The following is a 16,803-nucleotide window of genomic DNA, read 5'->3' on the forward strand; positions in this document are numbered from 1 at the left end:
AGAAACAGAATTTCCGGAGGATGAGGCCCAGAAATCAGGATTTTAAAAAGACTCCCAGGTGATTCGAATGTGCAGCCAAGGTTGAGAACCACTGCTCTAGAGGCAGCTCTGTCGCCCAGGGGTAAATCTCACTACAGAGACACTTCCAGGCCACACGGCCTCCCTCTTCCTGCAGAGTTTTCATTCGGTGGCTGCTGCTTTTTTTTATTTCTGTTCATCCTCCCCTGAGGATATTTTTCCATTGCTTTTTCAGATGAATTAGAAGGGAGAGAGGGAGGGGAGAGAGAGGGAGGGAGAGAGGGAGAGAGGGAGGGAGAGAGAGAGAGAGAGAGATAGAGAGAGGTGCAACACATTGACTGGTTGTCTCCCTCAGGTGCCCTTGACCGGGAATCAAATCCTAGACCCTTCAGGGGCAGGCTTCGCTCTAACCACTGAGCCACCGGCCAGGGCTAACTTGGTGGCTTCTGTTACAGGAGAGGGTGGAAATCAACCCTCTGCAACTGGGTCTTAGGCTGCGCTCCAGGAAATAGGATCCTCCCGGGGATCTGAGGCCTTGGGGCTGCGCTCTGCCCCTGCCCGGCTCCCGGCAGGTAGGGTTACAGGCCTGCCAGTCCGGGCGGCTAGGGGCCTGGCCTGAATGTCAAGGCTTTCCCGGGCTCGCTGCAGGCCTCATCCTGACTGCTCACGTCCGAATGTGCTGCTGACGTCCACTTCTCCGCAGTCTGAGCTATTCCAGACCACGGCCGGGCGGGGTGGGGCGGGGTGGGGTGCACTCCCCCTGCGAGGGAGCCCGGGCGGCGGCTGGCACACCCCCTCCGCCAACGTAAAGGCCCCAACGTAAACATCAGCTCTCACCCGTGTTCCAGGGCTTTAAAGGCTTCGGGCTGTAAAAATATATGTAGTCAGCTTGGGACAGCTACAGGCCTGCTTCTGTTTCGCTTTAAAAAAAAAAAAAGGAAAAAGGGAGCCACACTCATTTCTTCCTTCCACAGCTCAGCAAAGTTCCAAAAAGCAGGCAGAAGCCTGAGCTGGTGGAAAGGCGGGCTGGGCCGGGACATTCCTCTGGCCACTTCGCTGAGAGCTGCATACCTCCCGGCCTAGCGCATGCCTCGGCCGCATGCCTCCGTGCTCTCAGAGCTGAGACCCGGCAGACAGGGAGAGGGCAGACAGGGAGAGGGCTGTGCAAAGGCAGGGAGAGGGCTGTGCAGAACCACACCTGACCCAGGGCTGAGAGAGCAGCGCCCCGCGGCCTTGCACTGACGGCCACGCAGAGCCCCTCAGGAGGCCACTCCGTGCCCCCTTCCCCGGGGACATGCAGGAAGCTTTCCCGGGAAAGGAGCCGGTAGTCAGTGTGACACGTCGCGGTGACCTCACCTTGGGGTCACCCTCGGGGAAGAAGCCTCCGCAGGAACCGGAAAAGCTGACCCGGCCATTTCTCTCCTGGAGACTCATGCTCCTGGCCTCTTCCTGCGGCAGCTTGGGCTTCATTCCCTGTTTTATTTGGCAACGGGCGAGTGAGGAAAACAAGGGTATTAATAATGATCGTCGACATCTGACCTTCCTGGGTACAACATGTGCTTGGACCCCAGGGCTGAACAGCATTTATTTTAAAAAGATTATTTGCGTGTGTGCAAATGAGACTGCACTTTGCCACGAACTCAAATCGCTCACTTTCCTTTGTCCCAGAAAAGCACATTGTTGTCTCTGTGGCATTGGAATCAGCTCTGCTCCCCCTTCCTGCTCTGGCTCCGGCTGCGAGGGCTGGCTGTCACGGGCGGCCTTTGTTTATGGGTCTGCAGCCAGGGCTCCGGGCGCAGGGCGTGCCGGCTGGGAACGCGGCAGCGGCAAAGGGCTTTCCACCAGCCAGCTCCCGGCAGACCGTGCTGGGATTCGGTGACTCCAGTGCCACGCATCTGGTTGTCTTTCTGGTTTTGTGGTCAATTCCACCTGCTGTGGCCTTGGGGGTGACCTTCAGTTTTCGGTCTGACTGCTATCCATCGCCCCCTGTCCCCCATCCCTCCTCCTTGGAGAGGTGGACACTCTGCAGGGGCCGCAGGCCTGGGAGACGGGGCCCTGGGAGAGCCTCTCGAGGGGGTGCCGTACACGGACTGTGATGTCTGGGACCCACATTCTGGGCGTCGCTAGTCCGCTGCAGAAATATGCCTGGTGGAGTCAGAGAAAGACGAGGGTCACACTGTGCCGCCAGCATGGCCATGGGTGAGCCTGAGGCGGGGGGTGGGGGGGGGGGTGTGAAGGATGAGAAAAGACAGACAAGGGAATGAAGCTGGGGCTGGGTGGGACGCTGCCCTCGCTGATGGAGAGACAGCGCCACGGCCTGCAGGCCGAGTCTTTATTTTATAGCCGATCCCACGAGGCAAAGCAAGGGCAGGTCAAGCTGTTTACAACGTTCTCAGGGGTTTCGAATCCACTCAGTCACATGCACCTGATGGAGCTTTGTTTACTTGCTGCCCTCCCGCCGCCCACGTCACTCAGCCACATGGGCCCACAGGTTCCGACCACCAGGTCAGGCTCACAGCCAGAGCTCATTAGTCCGAAGCTTGAACCTGTCCAAATGCTGTAGCCTCTCTCCACATCACGTGACCTCACTCATATGTGGAATCTAATGAACCAAATCAACTGATGATGAAAAACAGACCCAGAGACACAGAAGCATGAACAGACCGTTGCACCTCAGAGGGAAGGCGGGGGATCATCGGTGGGAAGAGATCAACCAATGGACGTGTATGCCCAGGTGCATAACCCAGGGACTCGACGATGGGTGGCGAGGCCTGGGGGTGGGGAGAGGAGAGGCTGGAAGAGGTTCATGGGGGAAAAGGAGGACCCATCAAATACTGTCAACAATAGAGTTTAAAAGAAGGAGAAGGAGAAGGAGGAGAAGGAGAAGGAGAAGGAGAAAGAAGGAGAAGGAGAAGGAGAAGGAGAAGGAGAAGGAGAAGGAGAAGGAGAAGGAGAAACATGCCTGGCGTGTTGAAGTCTGCCTGCAAGAGAATTTACCAGGAAAGGGACCCGGAGGAGAGGAGCTGTGCCCACACCGTGGCCTCGGACGGGGAGCATCCCTGAGGAAAATGCGGCTGGGCGCGCTCACCCCCCAGCCCCCCACCCCCCCGGGCTGAAGGACTGATCCCGGGACTCAAATCAGTGGCTCCCAGTGCACGACCAGCGTCCAGGCCTCGGGGCCTCCTCACGGACCCTGGGAAGCTGTGCCCGGCCGCGAGGGTCCTCCGCCTGCGGGACCCGCAGTGGGCGTCTGTGTGAGCATGCGGTCTCAGCACTGGGGGGACCCCGCTCCGTCCCTGAGGGCCCCCCATAACTGAGCCTCCTTAGAAAGCCCGGCCCACCGACAGCACCTGTGGCTTCTGAGGACGCGCCCTTGGGGGACCCAGGAGAATAAGCAAAGCCAGCGGACCTTTAGGAGTTTTCCGGGACCAAGCCCCGTCCCTGCCTTCCTACCGTCCTGTCTTCCTTTGTTTAAATGACAAAGAGCAGCATATACACTTGGAATAAAGCTCATGGGGCACAAATAACTTTAAAATCTTTCATGCTTCCATCAACTGGAAACAATTATTGTAATTGTGTTAGTGTATTTTCTTCTATTTTTTTCCTATACTGAAATTTTATTAATTTTGTGTTGTATAATGCAGTATCATGTATTATAAATTGGCATGCTTTCTAGAAACAATTCACATACAGAAATAAAGGATAAATTATTTCCTATAATCCCAACCCAGAATAGAGATAACTATTGTGAAAAGTTTGACAATATTATCTATTATATGCATATTACATTGACTATATGTTACTATGCAATAGTATATAATCTAGGTACTATATATAGTATCTGATATATATCTATTACAGATTCTTTATTATGTATACTGACTTGATATATATATATTTTAAATGTATTTTTATTGATTTCAGAGAAGAAGGGAGAGGGAGAGAGAGATAGAAACATCAATGATGAGAGAGAATCATGGATCAGCTGCCTCTTGCACGCCCCCTCCCAGGGATCGAGCCCGCAACCCTGGCATGTGCCCTGGCCGGGAATTGAACCCTGACCTCCTGGTTCATGAGTCAGTGGTCAGCCACTGAGCCATGCTGACCAGGCTGTACTGACTTGATAGTTTTACCAAATGGCTTCCACTGTGCATTCTGTCCTGTTATTTGCTTTTTCTCACATAACACATACCTAGACACCTTTCTAAGTCCAGATGTGTCTCTACTCCATTTTAAAAGTTACTATACAGCACCCTTTGCATGGACGCTCCGTTTTCACTTCTGTAACTCCCACGGGTGACGGTTTGTCCTTTCTAAGCTTTTCCTCTCACAAACAACGCAGTGGCCATGCTGTGTCTTTAGCTTCGCACAGCCGGTTGGGAAGTAAAATTGTTGGATCAAAGGACATTGTGCGTATACCTTACACATGATCACAATTACATCATATAATACGATGCCCTCCCCTTCCACTAGAGATTGTATCGTGTCATGATATCACATCAACTTTGTAAAAGTCACTCCAACGGCTGCATCGTATCTCCCAGGGGAACCTGAACCTCTGAGCCCCGTGGATACTGTGCACATGAGACAGCACCCCTCTCGGGTCTCGGCTGCTCGCGCTGTGGCTGCCCTTGGCCACACCCCAAGACTGGAGGTGGCTCTTGAATATGTCTTGCTAAGAAAACAAACATGAGTGATTTTTACAGATTGTGTTCTGTCTGTAAAGATAAGAAAAAGATACAAGAAAGTTCATTCCACCATTTTACTACGGGACCAAGCCCGTGTTTTTTGTTTTGTTTTGTTTTGTTTTTTAAATATATTTTATTGATTTTTTACAGAGAGGAAGGGAGAGAGATAGAGAGTTAGAAACATCGATGAGAGAGAAACATCGATCAGCTGCCTCCTGCACACCCCCACTGGGGATGTGTCCGCAACCCAGGTACATGCCCTTGACCGGAACCGAACCCGGGACCCTTCAGTCCGCAGGCCGACGCTCTATCCACTGAGCCAAACCAGTTTCGGCACAAGCCCGTGTTTTAAAGATGACTAATTTCTTGGTAGCGAATCCAAGCCACCTAAGATTTCAGAGAAAAATCTCTTTAAAATAGTCATGTCAGAGCTAGAGGCGGTTTCCAGCTAAAACAGCACCTTCGCAGTTAATCTAGGAAACCACTGTGCCTGCTGGTCGTGTGTCCACTGACCTGTACTGGTCCCTGGTTTACACACAGGCTCATGGGCCTGCTGACAGCTGTCGGTAAATCTTCAGTTAGCCCTGGCCAGTGCGCTCAGCGGTTAGAGCGTCAGCCTACGCACCAGACGGTTTCAGGTTCGGTTCCCGGTCAAGGGCAGGTACCTGGGTTGCAGGTCAGATCCCGGCTCCGGTTGGGGCATGTGCGGGAGGCACCCAATCCATGTGTCTCTTGGTCTCTCTCACATCGACGTTTCTCTCTCTCTCCTTTTGTCTCTCCCCCTCTCTCCCTCCCTCCTTTCCACTCTCTCTGAAGAGCAATGGGGGGGAATATCCTCGGGTGAGATTAACAACAGCAACAAACATCTAACAGCTACAATGCAGACCAGTGAGCCTGTCCAGGCATGTATTTCTGCATCGATCAAGGCCTGCTTCTCAGAAACACCAACAGAGCAGACCCTGCAACTTACACAGTTTGGTTTGTGTATTTTTTAAACTTGATTTCAGACAGGAAGGAAGAGGAAGAGAGAGAAACATCAGTGATGAGAGAGAATCGTGGATCGGCTGCCTCCTGCACACTCCCTGGGCCTGTGCCCTGACGGGAATTGAACCGTGACCTCCTGGTTCATAGGCCAACGCTCAACCGCTGAGCCAGACCCCCGGGCTCTACCCCGGTTTGTAGTCAAGTGTTAATGTCCCGAAGAAAGAGAGAGTCTAATATCGCTGGGAGAAAACAAAATGCCTGGAGCCTGGGGGTTAGCTTTTCAGTGTAGTGGGTACACTTAACAGTCACATATCGACGTTCTGTTTGGTGAAGAAACGCACCCCTGCTCCCCCCTCAGCTTCTCCGCGGGAGCGCAGCCTGCACCTGGACGTAGCCCGCGAGGCCCGGGTATGCGAGGCCCGGGCACCTGCGAGATGATGAGGTTGTGCTGCTCGAGCCGTTGGGCTTAAAGTAACTGGTGCAGCAGCAATGGAAGCGAGTGCACTCTCCTTTCCTGCTGTTGGAAATGCAGGAAACCAGCACCGTCCCTCCTCCTGACGGTTAGGAAAGCAGCTCCTTCTGCGGCCGCATGCTCCCCCGCTTCATTGTCGGCAGCGACATGATCCCATGATCCGAGCATTGGTGGCTGGGGGCGCAGAGTGATGGGCGGCGCTGAGTCACAGAGCTGAGCAGGAGCGAAGCCCAGGAGGGGGTGGGCAGGTGGCCGAGGGCTCCCCGCAGAGGCGTGTGGGGAGCGCAGAGGCCCCGATGCTGGCGGAGGGCTCACAAGTCAGGAAACCAACCGTGCAGGTGGACACGGCAGTCCAGTGACCCTAAACCGCATCATGCTCCTGAGAACTGCTCTGCCGCCCACCTGAGCGTCCCAGGTCCCCAACAGCAAGCGGGTGACAACCAAGCAGAGAACCCGGTTGTTGTTAACAAGCTGCGAAGTGATGGCTTGAGCACGTGCCAGGCAATAGAGACCCAACCTCTCTACCCACATTCTTTGGTGATTTTTTTCTCAAATTTTTAAAAATTAATTCTTTTAGAGAGAGGAAGGGTTGGTGGGGGAGAGAGGGAGAGGGAGAGAGAGAGAGAGAGAGAGAAGAGAGAGAAACATCAATCAGCCGCCTCCTGTACTTGACCCAATCAGAGAATGAATCTGCACTCCAGGCATGTGCCCTGACCGGGAATCCAACCAGGACCTCCTGGTTCATAGGTCAATGCTCAACCACTGAGCTATGCTGACCGGGCACTATATATATATATATATATATATATATATTTTAAAGACCAGATATAATGAATCAGAACTTCTAAGAAAGACCCCAGATCACCGGCATGGTTAATAAGCATCCTGGGAGATTGCCATTAATGGGGAAATTTCTGGAGCAGGGCTTCTCCAACAGTAACGTGCTTAGGCCTCACTCGGATGCTGTTGACACCCACTGTGGACTCGGCCTGGGGCAGAGGCTGGGTCAGCCTTCTGACGCGCCTGGGGCCGTGTGAGCAGCCAGCTTCTAGGCTCTGCCCGCCACAGGCCCCTCTGAGCCTCTGGGAAGGGTTACCTGTAGGTGTGTTTCACAGCAAACGGCAGGAGCATAGAGTTTAGCATCCAACTGCAAAGGGGCGGAAGGCCCCACACTGTCCTCAGGCTCACAGGACACAAGGCCAGCCGGGCTCTGATGAGGAAGTAACCCGGCCGTGGGAGGAACAGCCGGCTCATAGGAGCACCTGCAGATGCCGGAGGAGGCCCTCCCTGCGCTCTCGGCGCCGAGTGTTGGAGCCGCATCCAATTGGCCCTCACAGCACACCCTGGAGGCGGACACTTCCCTCCTCATCTGGAAAACGTGATTTGCTCCAGGGCGCGGGGCCCGCTTCCCGAGCCAGTGCGTGCCTGCGTGCTGCAGCACCAATGTGTGGCAATCACGGGAAGAGAGCGGCTCTATCTTATTACCTTTTGCCTGGAGAGTGACTTGACCTGAGGTTTTCAAATTCTGATGGGCTTCTGTCTCCTGATAACAAGACAGGCCTGGTCGCATCCCAGACCTTCCTCAAGGCATCACCGCCTCCGGGAGGAGCCAGGTGCTGCCAGTTTGACCAGCGCTCAGGGTGACCCTGATGTCGGAGCCTCGGTGTCAGGCCTGCGGAGTTCACAAAGGCCCCTTTTCACAGGCCCACGGAAAGTGACACGAAATTCGCACGGCGAGGAACCGAGAGGGAAGGGGCTCCGTGCGGGAGGGGGGGGGGAGGACGTGAATTCGCAGTCCCTGGCTGCCCAGTTGGAGTGTCCAGAGCCAGTCTCCCAGAAGGGGTCGATCCGCCTTGTAAAGGGGTCCACGTTGTGGGGGACTCGGGGAGGGACTTCTGAGCAGTGTCTTGAGCCCGTGAGGACAGGGGCAGGAGTCAGCCCTGCTCCCGCCTGCACCCAGGACCTGCTCAGACCTGCGCGAGGGGCAGGCACAGGGCTGGCGCCCAGCGGGACTCTCTCCGGACTCCTGTTTACTGGCCTTTTCTCATTTGTTGGTTTATTCAGGCCACTTTTTCAACTGCAGGTGAGGTCACTACCAAGGACGAGTCTCGGAGCTGAGACTAGAATGCTGAAGGAGGCCCTCCCTTCCTCTCGGGGAGCAGTCCCCACCCCCCGCTACCCCCCCCCCCCACGCCCCACGCATCAGGGCAGGGATGAGGTCCAGGGGAGGGACAGGCACAGGTGAGAAGAGCACGGGCGGGGGGTTGTGCATGAAAAACAGAATCAGAAGGCAGGAGGGGGGAGGGCTGTACTGATTCTAAAACAGATGGAGAAGCTGGGTTCCGGTTAAAGACCCGGAACTGGATGGCGATCTTACCCCATAGATTTTTTTAAAAGAAAAATGTGCGTGATGCCTTGGAGCTGTTAACGTAAAAAAAACCATGGAAACCTGTAAAGAATGTTTGTGAGTTTATTTGAGCCAAACTGTCGACATAGGCCGGGAAGCAGAACCTCAACGAATTGAGATAATGCTCCGGAGAATGGAGGGGTTACATCCGTATTTATACATTCCAATCAAAGGAGGGACATAGGTGGGTTACATGAAATTCATTGGTGATGGATTAAGGAGGAGGGATTAAGCGAAGCGGGGAAACCTCTGGGATAGGATAAAAAGTAAAATGATGGACACACACTTAGGTGGGTGCAGGAACAATTAACATGATAATGAAGGAATCTGTGGTATCTGTCCTGGCGCCCAGCACACCTGGTTGTGCCCCAGGGGCTCCAGATACAGGAAAGTCACAAGTTACCCAGACTTTTCAAGGGAATGTTATCATAGATGCAAAAAGACAGGCAGGCTCAGTGAAGGTAAAGGTTGACCTTGTCAGTGAAGATACCAGCCTAGGACGTAACTGCCCACCATAACTGCTTTAGTTAAAGTTTAATTTCAGACCATCCTGTGTGGTGACTTCAGGTCTCCGGGTTTGCAAGACCGCCATGCAGGCCTCCCCTGAGCTGCCAGGTCAGCACGTGGCCCCTTTCATCCACAGAGCCTATAGGTGTCTGCAGGCAGTTAACGCCTGTATCTTTGGTGGATACTAGCCTATATTTTCAGAGGCTGCTAACGACAGCGTTTGTGAGCTTCCTGGAGAAAGGAAGTGGTGGCGCCAGGGCCAGGTGTGGATTTACCAGGAACAAGTCTCATGGACCAGCCGGTGGCTGTGGCGGAACAGGGAAGTGGGCGGCGGCGGGTGAGTGGGCGGCAGGGCAGCGGCCGGGGATCCGCAAAGGCCCCAGGAGGGATGTGTGAGGGCGCGTTCGCCAGGCGGCTGCTCCACGCTCTGTTCATCCTCACAAGCAGCCTGTTAAGAAAATGCTGTCTTCCCAGGACACAAGTGAAACCCAGGCCCGAGGCCGCCCTGAGCAGAGCCTGGGGGAGAGTCCCGGGGGCAGGGGGCCCCACGAGGCCCCAGCCCTGGGCGCAGAGGCTTTATGGTCTCAGTGACGCCTGCAACTCCTCCCCTGGTAGATGGGACCCAGGGCCCAGGCAGACTTCTCCCTCCAGGCCCTGCGGAGAGGCTGGGAGCCATCACCCGACTCTAGGAAGACGGGGTGGGGGTCGGGGTTGGGGGGGGGGGGGCAACAGCAAACAGGGGAAAGGACTGGAAGCTACACAACCCAGCTTGCAAATTCAGGCCCCTGGTCTTTGGTTTCCAGCCACCAACGGAGTCATGGCTGCCTCTCACTATCGCGGTGATGGCGAACCTTCTGAGCTCGGCGTGTCAGCATTTTGAAAAACCCTAACTTAACTCTGGTGCCGTGTCACATAGAGAAATTTTTTGATATTTGCAACCATAGTAAAACAAAGACTTACATTTTTTATATTTATTTTATATATTTAAATGCCATTTAACAAAGAAAAATCAACCAAAAAAATGAGTCCGCATGTCAGAGGTTCACCATCACTGCACTCTCGGATCCCAGCACTGCGCTTGTTTAAAACAAAACGACTTCAGAGCAAGGCAAAGACCACAGGACCCGCTGACATGTGGAGTCCAACGAACAGAATAAACTGACGAGCAAACTAAGCCAGAGGCGTGGAGACGTGGGACAGGCCGACGGGGGTCAGAGGGGACAGGGGACGGGCCTGGATGAAAGAAGGTGAAGAGGTGAGCCAAAGCGCATATCCGCACAGTCATGGACATACGACAGCGTGGTGGTGGCCAGAGGGAGGGGTGGGGCCGGGTGGAGGGAGTTTGGGCGGGGGAGGCGGAAGGAGGTTGGGGAGGCTGGGGGACATCTGTAATAGTGCCAATAATTCAAAAAAGAATTAATAAAAAAAATAGGAGACTGTCTTCAGCGAGTCACTATGTATTTTTAGCCATTTTTCTTTGCCTTTAGACACACTTCTTAGCAACAAACGTACCTTCTAGAACCTTCCACTAGCCCTCAATGTGAGTTCCTTGTTTCCAAGCTTTGCCTGCTCGGGGCTTCAGGCTATGTATGCCCTTTGCTTGGCCTCTATGCTCAGACCGCTCTGCAGTCTTTCGAGCTTGTTCCATCGACCCAGATGGTTCGACGCAGGGCTTTGTGGTTGCACAGGCCAGACATTCCGCTACCTTAGCACGAGCGAAAGGTTCTCTCAGGGCGACATGGCGTGTGGTTTCTCGGTAACAGATCCACAGCTCGGGAGCCCGGGCCAGCTGTGGCTCTTTGAGGCTCACACCTGAAGACCCCGGGGGCGGGGCGGGGGGGGGGGGCGGAGCTGTGGCTGTCCTTATCTAACATTTTAAGGACCAGGGACGGCTGCTGTGGCTCAAAACACCGCGTCCTCGTCAAGGATGGTGGAAAGGGAAGGTGGGGGAGCCAGCCTTCCCCTTCGGTCAGGGAAGCAAGGTCTCTCACAGAAACCGGTCGGGAGACTTCTGCTTCCATTACGTTTACAAAAACACTGCCGCAGAGCTGCCCAGAAGGGAGGCAAACCACAGGCCACTCAGCAGTGGGAGAGAAGAAGTTGTCACACAAAGAATTCGTATCGAAAACACGGGAAGAACTTTCACACTTCGGTAAAAGGTGTTCATGTGACAGACCTACAACTATTGCAGCAACATGAATGTAAGAAGGGGCATTCCGCCCGGCCGGGTGGCTCAGTGGTGGAGCCTCGACCTATGAACCAGGAGGTCACAGTTCGATTCCCAGTCAGGGCACGTGCCCGGGTTGCGGGCTCCATCCCTAGTGGGGCGGGAGGGGGGGGGGGGGAGTGCAGGAGGCAGCTGATCCATGATTCTCTCTCACAATGGATGTGTCTATCTCTCCCTCTCCCTTCCTCTCTGAAATCAATAAGAACATATATAGAAAAAAAGAAAAAAGAAGGTAATTCTGAGTGAAAAAAATCAAGGGCCGATGACTACCTATACGGCGTAACGTTTTTAAAAGCCAAAAAGCAACCCATATTTTTAGAGGCACACGCACATGTAGCTCTGTGTTTTCCTAAAAAGAAATGACAAAGGACGAAGATAAGCAGAAAATTCAGGATAGTGGTCACCTGGCCGCAGTGGGTGTGAGGGGCCCGGAGCACACGGACAGAGTCGAGGACACTGAGATGCTGCAAGTATTAAAGTCCGCAGGGCGCTCGGCGTTGCTCATTATGGTGTCATCCGTCAGAACCTCCTTATATGTCTACATTCTCTGTATTTATGTGTCAGGTATGACATGAAACTTTAATAAGGTGAGAAGCAAACAGCCATGGCAATGAGTGTTAGAGGGTTATAATGTGCGTGAAATGGGGCGGGGGGGGGGGGGGGGGCAAACACACTAGGGAACCAGACATTGACAGCTCTATGTATTGTTTGAGTTCACAATGCTCCCTGAGAGGAGAGAGACTATAATTGCTTCAGTCCAGGTGGGGAGAAAGGACATGAGCACATACAAACACCTAAGGCAGCGGTTCTCAACCTTCCTAACGCCGTGACCCTTTACTACAGCTCCTCATGTTGTGGTGACCCCCAATTTCATTGTTACAAATTGAACATCATTAAAGCATAGTGATTCATCACAAAAACAATATGTAATTATATATGTGTTTTCTGATGGCCTTAGGTGACCCCTGTGAAAGGGTCGTTCGACCCCCAAAGGGGTCGAGACCCACAGGTTGAGAACCGCTGCCCTAAGGGAACGTACTCTCATCGCTTGGCAGACACTTCATGAAACCAACAGCAGCTGCGAGGACGAGAGGGCGGCAACTCCGAGCCCACTGCGGACTTTAATACTTGCAGCATCTCAGTGTCCTCGACTCTGTCTGTGTGCTCCGGGCCCCTCACACCCACTGCGGCCAGGGACATGGTGTTAGTGCACGGAGGGGAGTGGGAGCAGAAGCGGGAACACAGAAGTGTCTGGAGAGAAAGTGAAAATGGAGGGCGAAAACTCTGGTCTCCGTTTCAAAATGCCTAGTAATGATGGAGAACAGAAAGTTCGTCTCCAGGCAAAATGACGTTTCCTAGTCACTCTCCTCCACAGGGGACCTCGTTGCCCGTCTTTGGCACACATCGCAGGCTCCATTTTAAGTCACAGCACATCATGACTTAACACATTTTAATGGACTTTGCTTTGTTGATCTATTTTTAAAGCTGTTCTCTGTAACGCTTCCAAAGGGTAAAAAAAAAAAAAAAAAATCTGTTAATATATCACCTATTTTCTTTGCAGCCTCCTCAGTTAAGGAAATGTCTGCTGGTGTGGGAGAGACCAGAGCTCCCGGGAAATCCCACTCCTGCCGCGGGCTCACCCTGCACCGAGACACCTGCACCACCCCATTCCCTTCCTCTCAGGCCCGAGTCTCACTCGCAGCCACGGGGTCTCGTCCGGCTCCCCTAAGTCTCCCCGGCTGAGCGGTGGGTCTCCTCTCTTGGGGGCTCAATGAACGTTGAAGAAGCGAGTGTGCCAACAACAAACACAGGTGTGAGGTTTTCTGAATGCTCCCCTCTGAAAAGGTATTTTAAAAGTAAATGTTTGTGTCAAAAGCTGTTTAAATAAAACATGGTCCCTAGACTGTGCCTGGCCCACAGGCCCACAGCTGGGTTTGGAACGAACACCTGGTGGCTGCACTTCTTGTGGCCGTGCAGCCTGGGGCCCTTTAACCTGGGAGGTGGAGAAGCCACAGAACGGACGCTGGCCTTTCTCAGGGATAAATTAAAGCTTTTAAGAGATAAAAATAAGGTGAAACCCAAAGTTCACATTCCTTTCCAAGAAAAACGTGCTTCTTCACGTCCTGTTTCGGCTGCGGGGGGTCTCGGGGTCCTCTTTCTCTCACTGATTTCATTTTGGGGGTATTTCGCTAGAAACGCTCCAGAGGCAGAGCTCAGTTTTCCATTGGCACCTTTCATATTTGTACAGAAGGTCCGAGTGAGAAGGAAAGAGACCGATCACTAACATCTACAGAGGGTTTCGTCTTTTTAGAAAAAAATACGTCTATCGATGTCAGAGAGGAAGGGAGGGAGGGAGAGACATCAATGATGAGAGAGAATCATTGCTGGCCGCCGCCTCCCGGGCCTGTGCCCTGACCGGGGATGGCCCCTGGCCCCCGGTTCGGTTCGCAGGCGGACGGCAGCCGGGCCCGCCGTTAACCTCCCATAAACTCCCCTTACTCCCCGCTCCCAGGCCGTGACTGCAGCGCAGAACAGGGATCGGCGGCGACCCTGTTCCGGATCGGTAAGCGGATGCCTCGTCTCCACTGCGTTCCTCCGGCACCGGCACCGGCACCGGCACCGGCACCGGGAGAGCACCGCTCGCTGCCGTGGGAGAGACCGCCGACCGGGTCCCAGCGGCGGGGACGTCCGCCCCAGACCTGGCCACGGCCCCCAGGAGCCGGGGATGGAGACGGCCCCCAGGAGCGGGCCGGGCTCGGCGCGGGCAGGCCGGGCCGGGGCTGGAGGCTCCGGGACGGCGCAGCAGGGTCCGGCCCGCCTGGCAGGCCCCGGCGGAGGCCCGGGGAGCACCGGGCGCGCGGGGAGGACCAGGCCGTCACGGCGCACCGGGGGGAGCGGGGCCGCCGCCCTCGGGGTCGGGGCGGCCGAGGGTGCCTGCGGGGCGACCAGCCCGGCGGCCCGTGCGCAGGTAGCAGCGCCGCGGTCGCACCGCGTGGGAGACGCCCCTGCCCCACCCGCGCGCCGCGTCCTGCTCGGGGGCGGGGCCTCGACGCTGATTGGCCGGAGCGCCCGAAGCCCCGCCCCCACGCTCGCGGCGCCGCAGAGCCCCGCCCCGATCCCCGGGCCGCGCCCCCACGGCCCCGCCCCCGAGGCCCCTCCCGGGTCCCATCCTTAAAGCTCGGGCGCGGGCCCCGCCTGTTGGAGGCGCGGGATCCGGCGGCGGCGGCGGGCGGGCCGCACACAGGCCCGAGGAGCGCAGGCCGGGAGGGAGCGGCGCTGAGGGAGGGTCCGGCGCCATCGCCGCCGTCCAGCGCCGCCGTCCCGTCCCCGCGGGGCTGCCCGGCCGGGACCTGCGTGAGGCGGCGCGCCGCCCGCCCGGGCCGCCACCATGTTCGACAAGACGCGGCTGCCGTTCGTGGCCCTGGATCTGCTGTGTGTGCTGCTGGGTAGGTCCGCCGCCCGCGGGACCCGCTTCGCCGCCGCCCGCCGCCCGCGCTGCTCCCCGCTCCCCGCTCCCCGCTCCCCGCTCCCGGCCCGGGCGCCCCCCGCCCCCTGGGTCTCAGCGACCGGGGCGCTGGCTGCAGCCGGGCGGGGGCGGGGTCCCGTAGGCCGGCGCCGCCGCTTGCCTCTCCCGGCCGGGAAGCGGCTTCATTTTCCGTCCGTAAAAGGCCGCGACGCCCCTCACCAGAAGGTGTTCCCGGGTGGTGCGCGGTCAGTCGCTGAGGGTGCGGGGCCAGCTTTCTGCCCCGAGGGCTGCAGGAGCTTGCCTATGCTTTTGGGGGTGCGCCCCAGACCCGCCCTGCCGCCCCGCCCCGCGCTCACCTGCTCGCGCTCACCTGCCCCGCGCTCACCTGCCCCGCGATGGTCCCGGTCCTCCCTCCCGGGAGCGCCGGCGCCTGCTGCTTGGTGCTCCTGCCCTTAGACGTGTGTCCTGCGAGGCAGTGTGCTGGGAGCTGCTCGTGCGCGTGGAGACCCCGGGAGGACCCTGGAGGTGCAGGCAGCCCCGCTCAGTTCAGGCGTCAGGCCGGGCAGCTTCTCCGGCGGCATGTCTGTGACCTCAGAGCGTCCAGGTGGCAGGTCTGTGACCTCAGAGCATCGGGGGCAGCAGGTCTGTGGCCTCAGAGCATCCAGGTGGCAGGTCTGTGACCTCAGAGCATCGGGGGCAGCAGGTCTGTGGCCTCAGAGCATCCAGGTGGCAGGTCTGTGGCCTCAGAGCATCCAGGTGGCAGGTCTGTGACCTCAGAGCGTCCAGGTGGCAGGTCTGTGACCTCAGAGCGTCCCGGGTGACAGGTCTGTGGCCTCAGAGCATCCAGGTGGCAGGTCTGTGACCTCAGAGCGTCCAGGTGGCAGGTCTGTGACCTCAGAGCATCCCGGGTGGCAGGTCTGTGACCTCAGAGCGTCCAGGTGGCAGGTCTGTGACCTCAGAGCGTCCAGGTGGCAGGTCTGTGACCTCAGAGCATCGGGGGCAGCAGGTCTGTGACCTCAGGGCATCCGGGGCAGCAGGTCTGTGGCCTCAGAGCATCCAGGTGGCAGGTCTGTGACCTCAGAGCATCGGGGGCAGCAGGTCTGTGACCTCAGAGCATCCAGGTGGCAGGTCTGTGGCCTCAGAGCATCCAGGTGGCAGGTCTGTGACCTCAGAGCATCCAGGTGGCAGGTCTGTGACCTCAGAGCGTCCAGGTGGCAGGTCTGTGGCCTCAGAGCGTCCCAGTGCAGGGTTTCGGGGTGGGCATCAGGAATAGGACATCCCGGGTCAGGCCGGGCCGCCCAGGGCTTGCAGTCCTGCTGAAGACTCACACAGTCTGTTACCTGGTGGGTCTTTGGGGGGGAAAATCCCTTTGGTTATCGTGAGACATGTTCATTGTTCACCAGGACACTGGACTGTTCCGCAGTGAGTTGTAGGGACTGAGGTTCGGGAGAGCAAACGCCGCTTTTATAGAAAGACAAATAGTCGTCCCGGACGTCAGGGCCTGTATAATTAATTACATATATTAAAATTTACTTGTTTTCAACAGGAAGTTTACCTTCGGTAAAGATGTTACATTTTAAGATGGATTTTAACTTGTACTCAGTGTTGCTCCACGTCACTTACATTTCTGCGAAGGAAGAGGGAATTTCAGCCTGAGCCGATGTGGATAATTCTGCCGGATTGGATAGCACCCTGTCACGGCCCGGTGTTGTGTGCTGTCAGAATTACACATCAGCTCCCCCTTTTCCTCCCTGAGGGGAGTTACTGACTCAGGAGACAGACGTGTGTGTGTGTGTGTGTGTATCTGTGCTGCTTGGCAGATGAGACTTCACGCTCTGAGGTGCTGAGGCTCGTGCTGTTACCCACAGGGCCGCACGGTGGGTGTCCGTGCTGTTTGCCTTTTCACTGTGTGCGGCGGGAGGGCCTGTGTGCAGGCGGGTCTGAGCGAGGATCGTTCCGGGGTCTGCGTTCAGCGTGTGCAGCCGCCAGGTCACGGGATAGGATGGCTCAGAAAGATAAGATTGTGCCTCGGGT

At 56.2% G+C, this 16,803-nt stretch overlaps 1 protein-coding gene across 2 annotated transcripts in view; it reads left to right on the top strand.

The window, feature by feature from the left end:
- Window positions 1-14,496: 14,496 nt before the first annotated feature.
- Window positions 14,497-16,803, top strand: part of PLPP1 (phospholipid phosphatase 1) — a 40,096-nt gene continuing 37,789 nt past the window's right edge. Inside the window, exon 1 of one of the 2 annotated variants that reach the window (XM_070411745.1) lies at window positions 14,497-14,749. In XM_070411745.1, the coding sequence (XP_070267846.1) occupies window positions 14,692-14,749 (58 nt within the window). In that variant the 5' untranslated portion in view covers window positions 14,497-14,691. The remainder of the gene's footprint in view (window positions 14,750-16,803) is intronic. The other variant, XM_070411746.1, reaches the window with a different exon arrangement.

Source organism: Myotis yumanensis, unplaced genomic scaffold (assembly GCF_028538775.1).
Source record: "Myotis yumanensis isolate MYYU_CA2020_CCGP unplaced genomic scaffold, mMyoYum1.0.hap1 SCAF_4, whole genome shotgun sequence".
NCBI lineage: Eukaryota > Metazoa > Chordata > Mammalia > Chiroptera > Vespertilionidae > Myotis > Myotis yumanensis.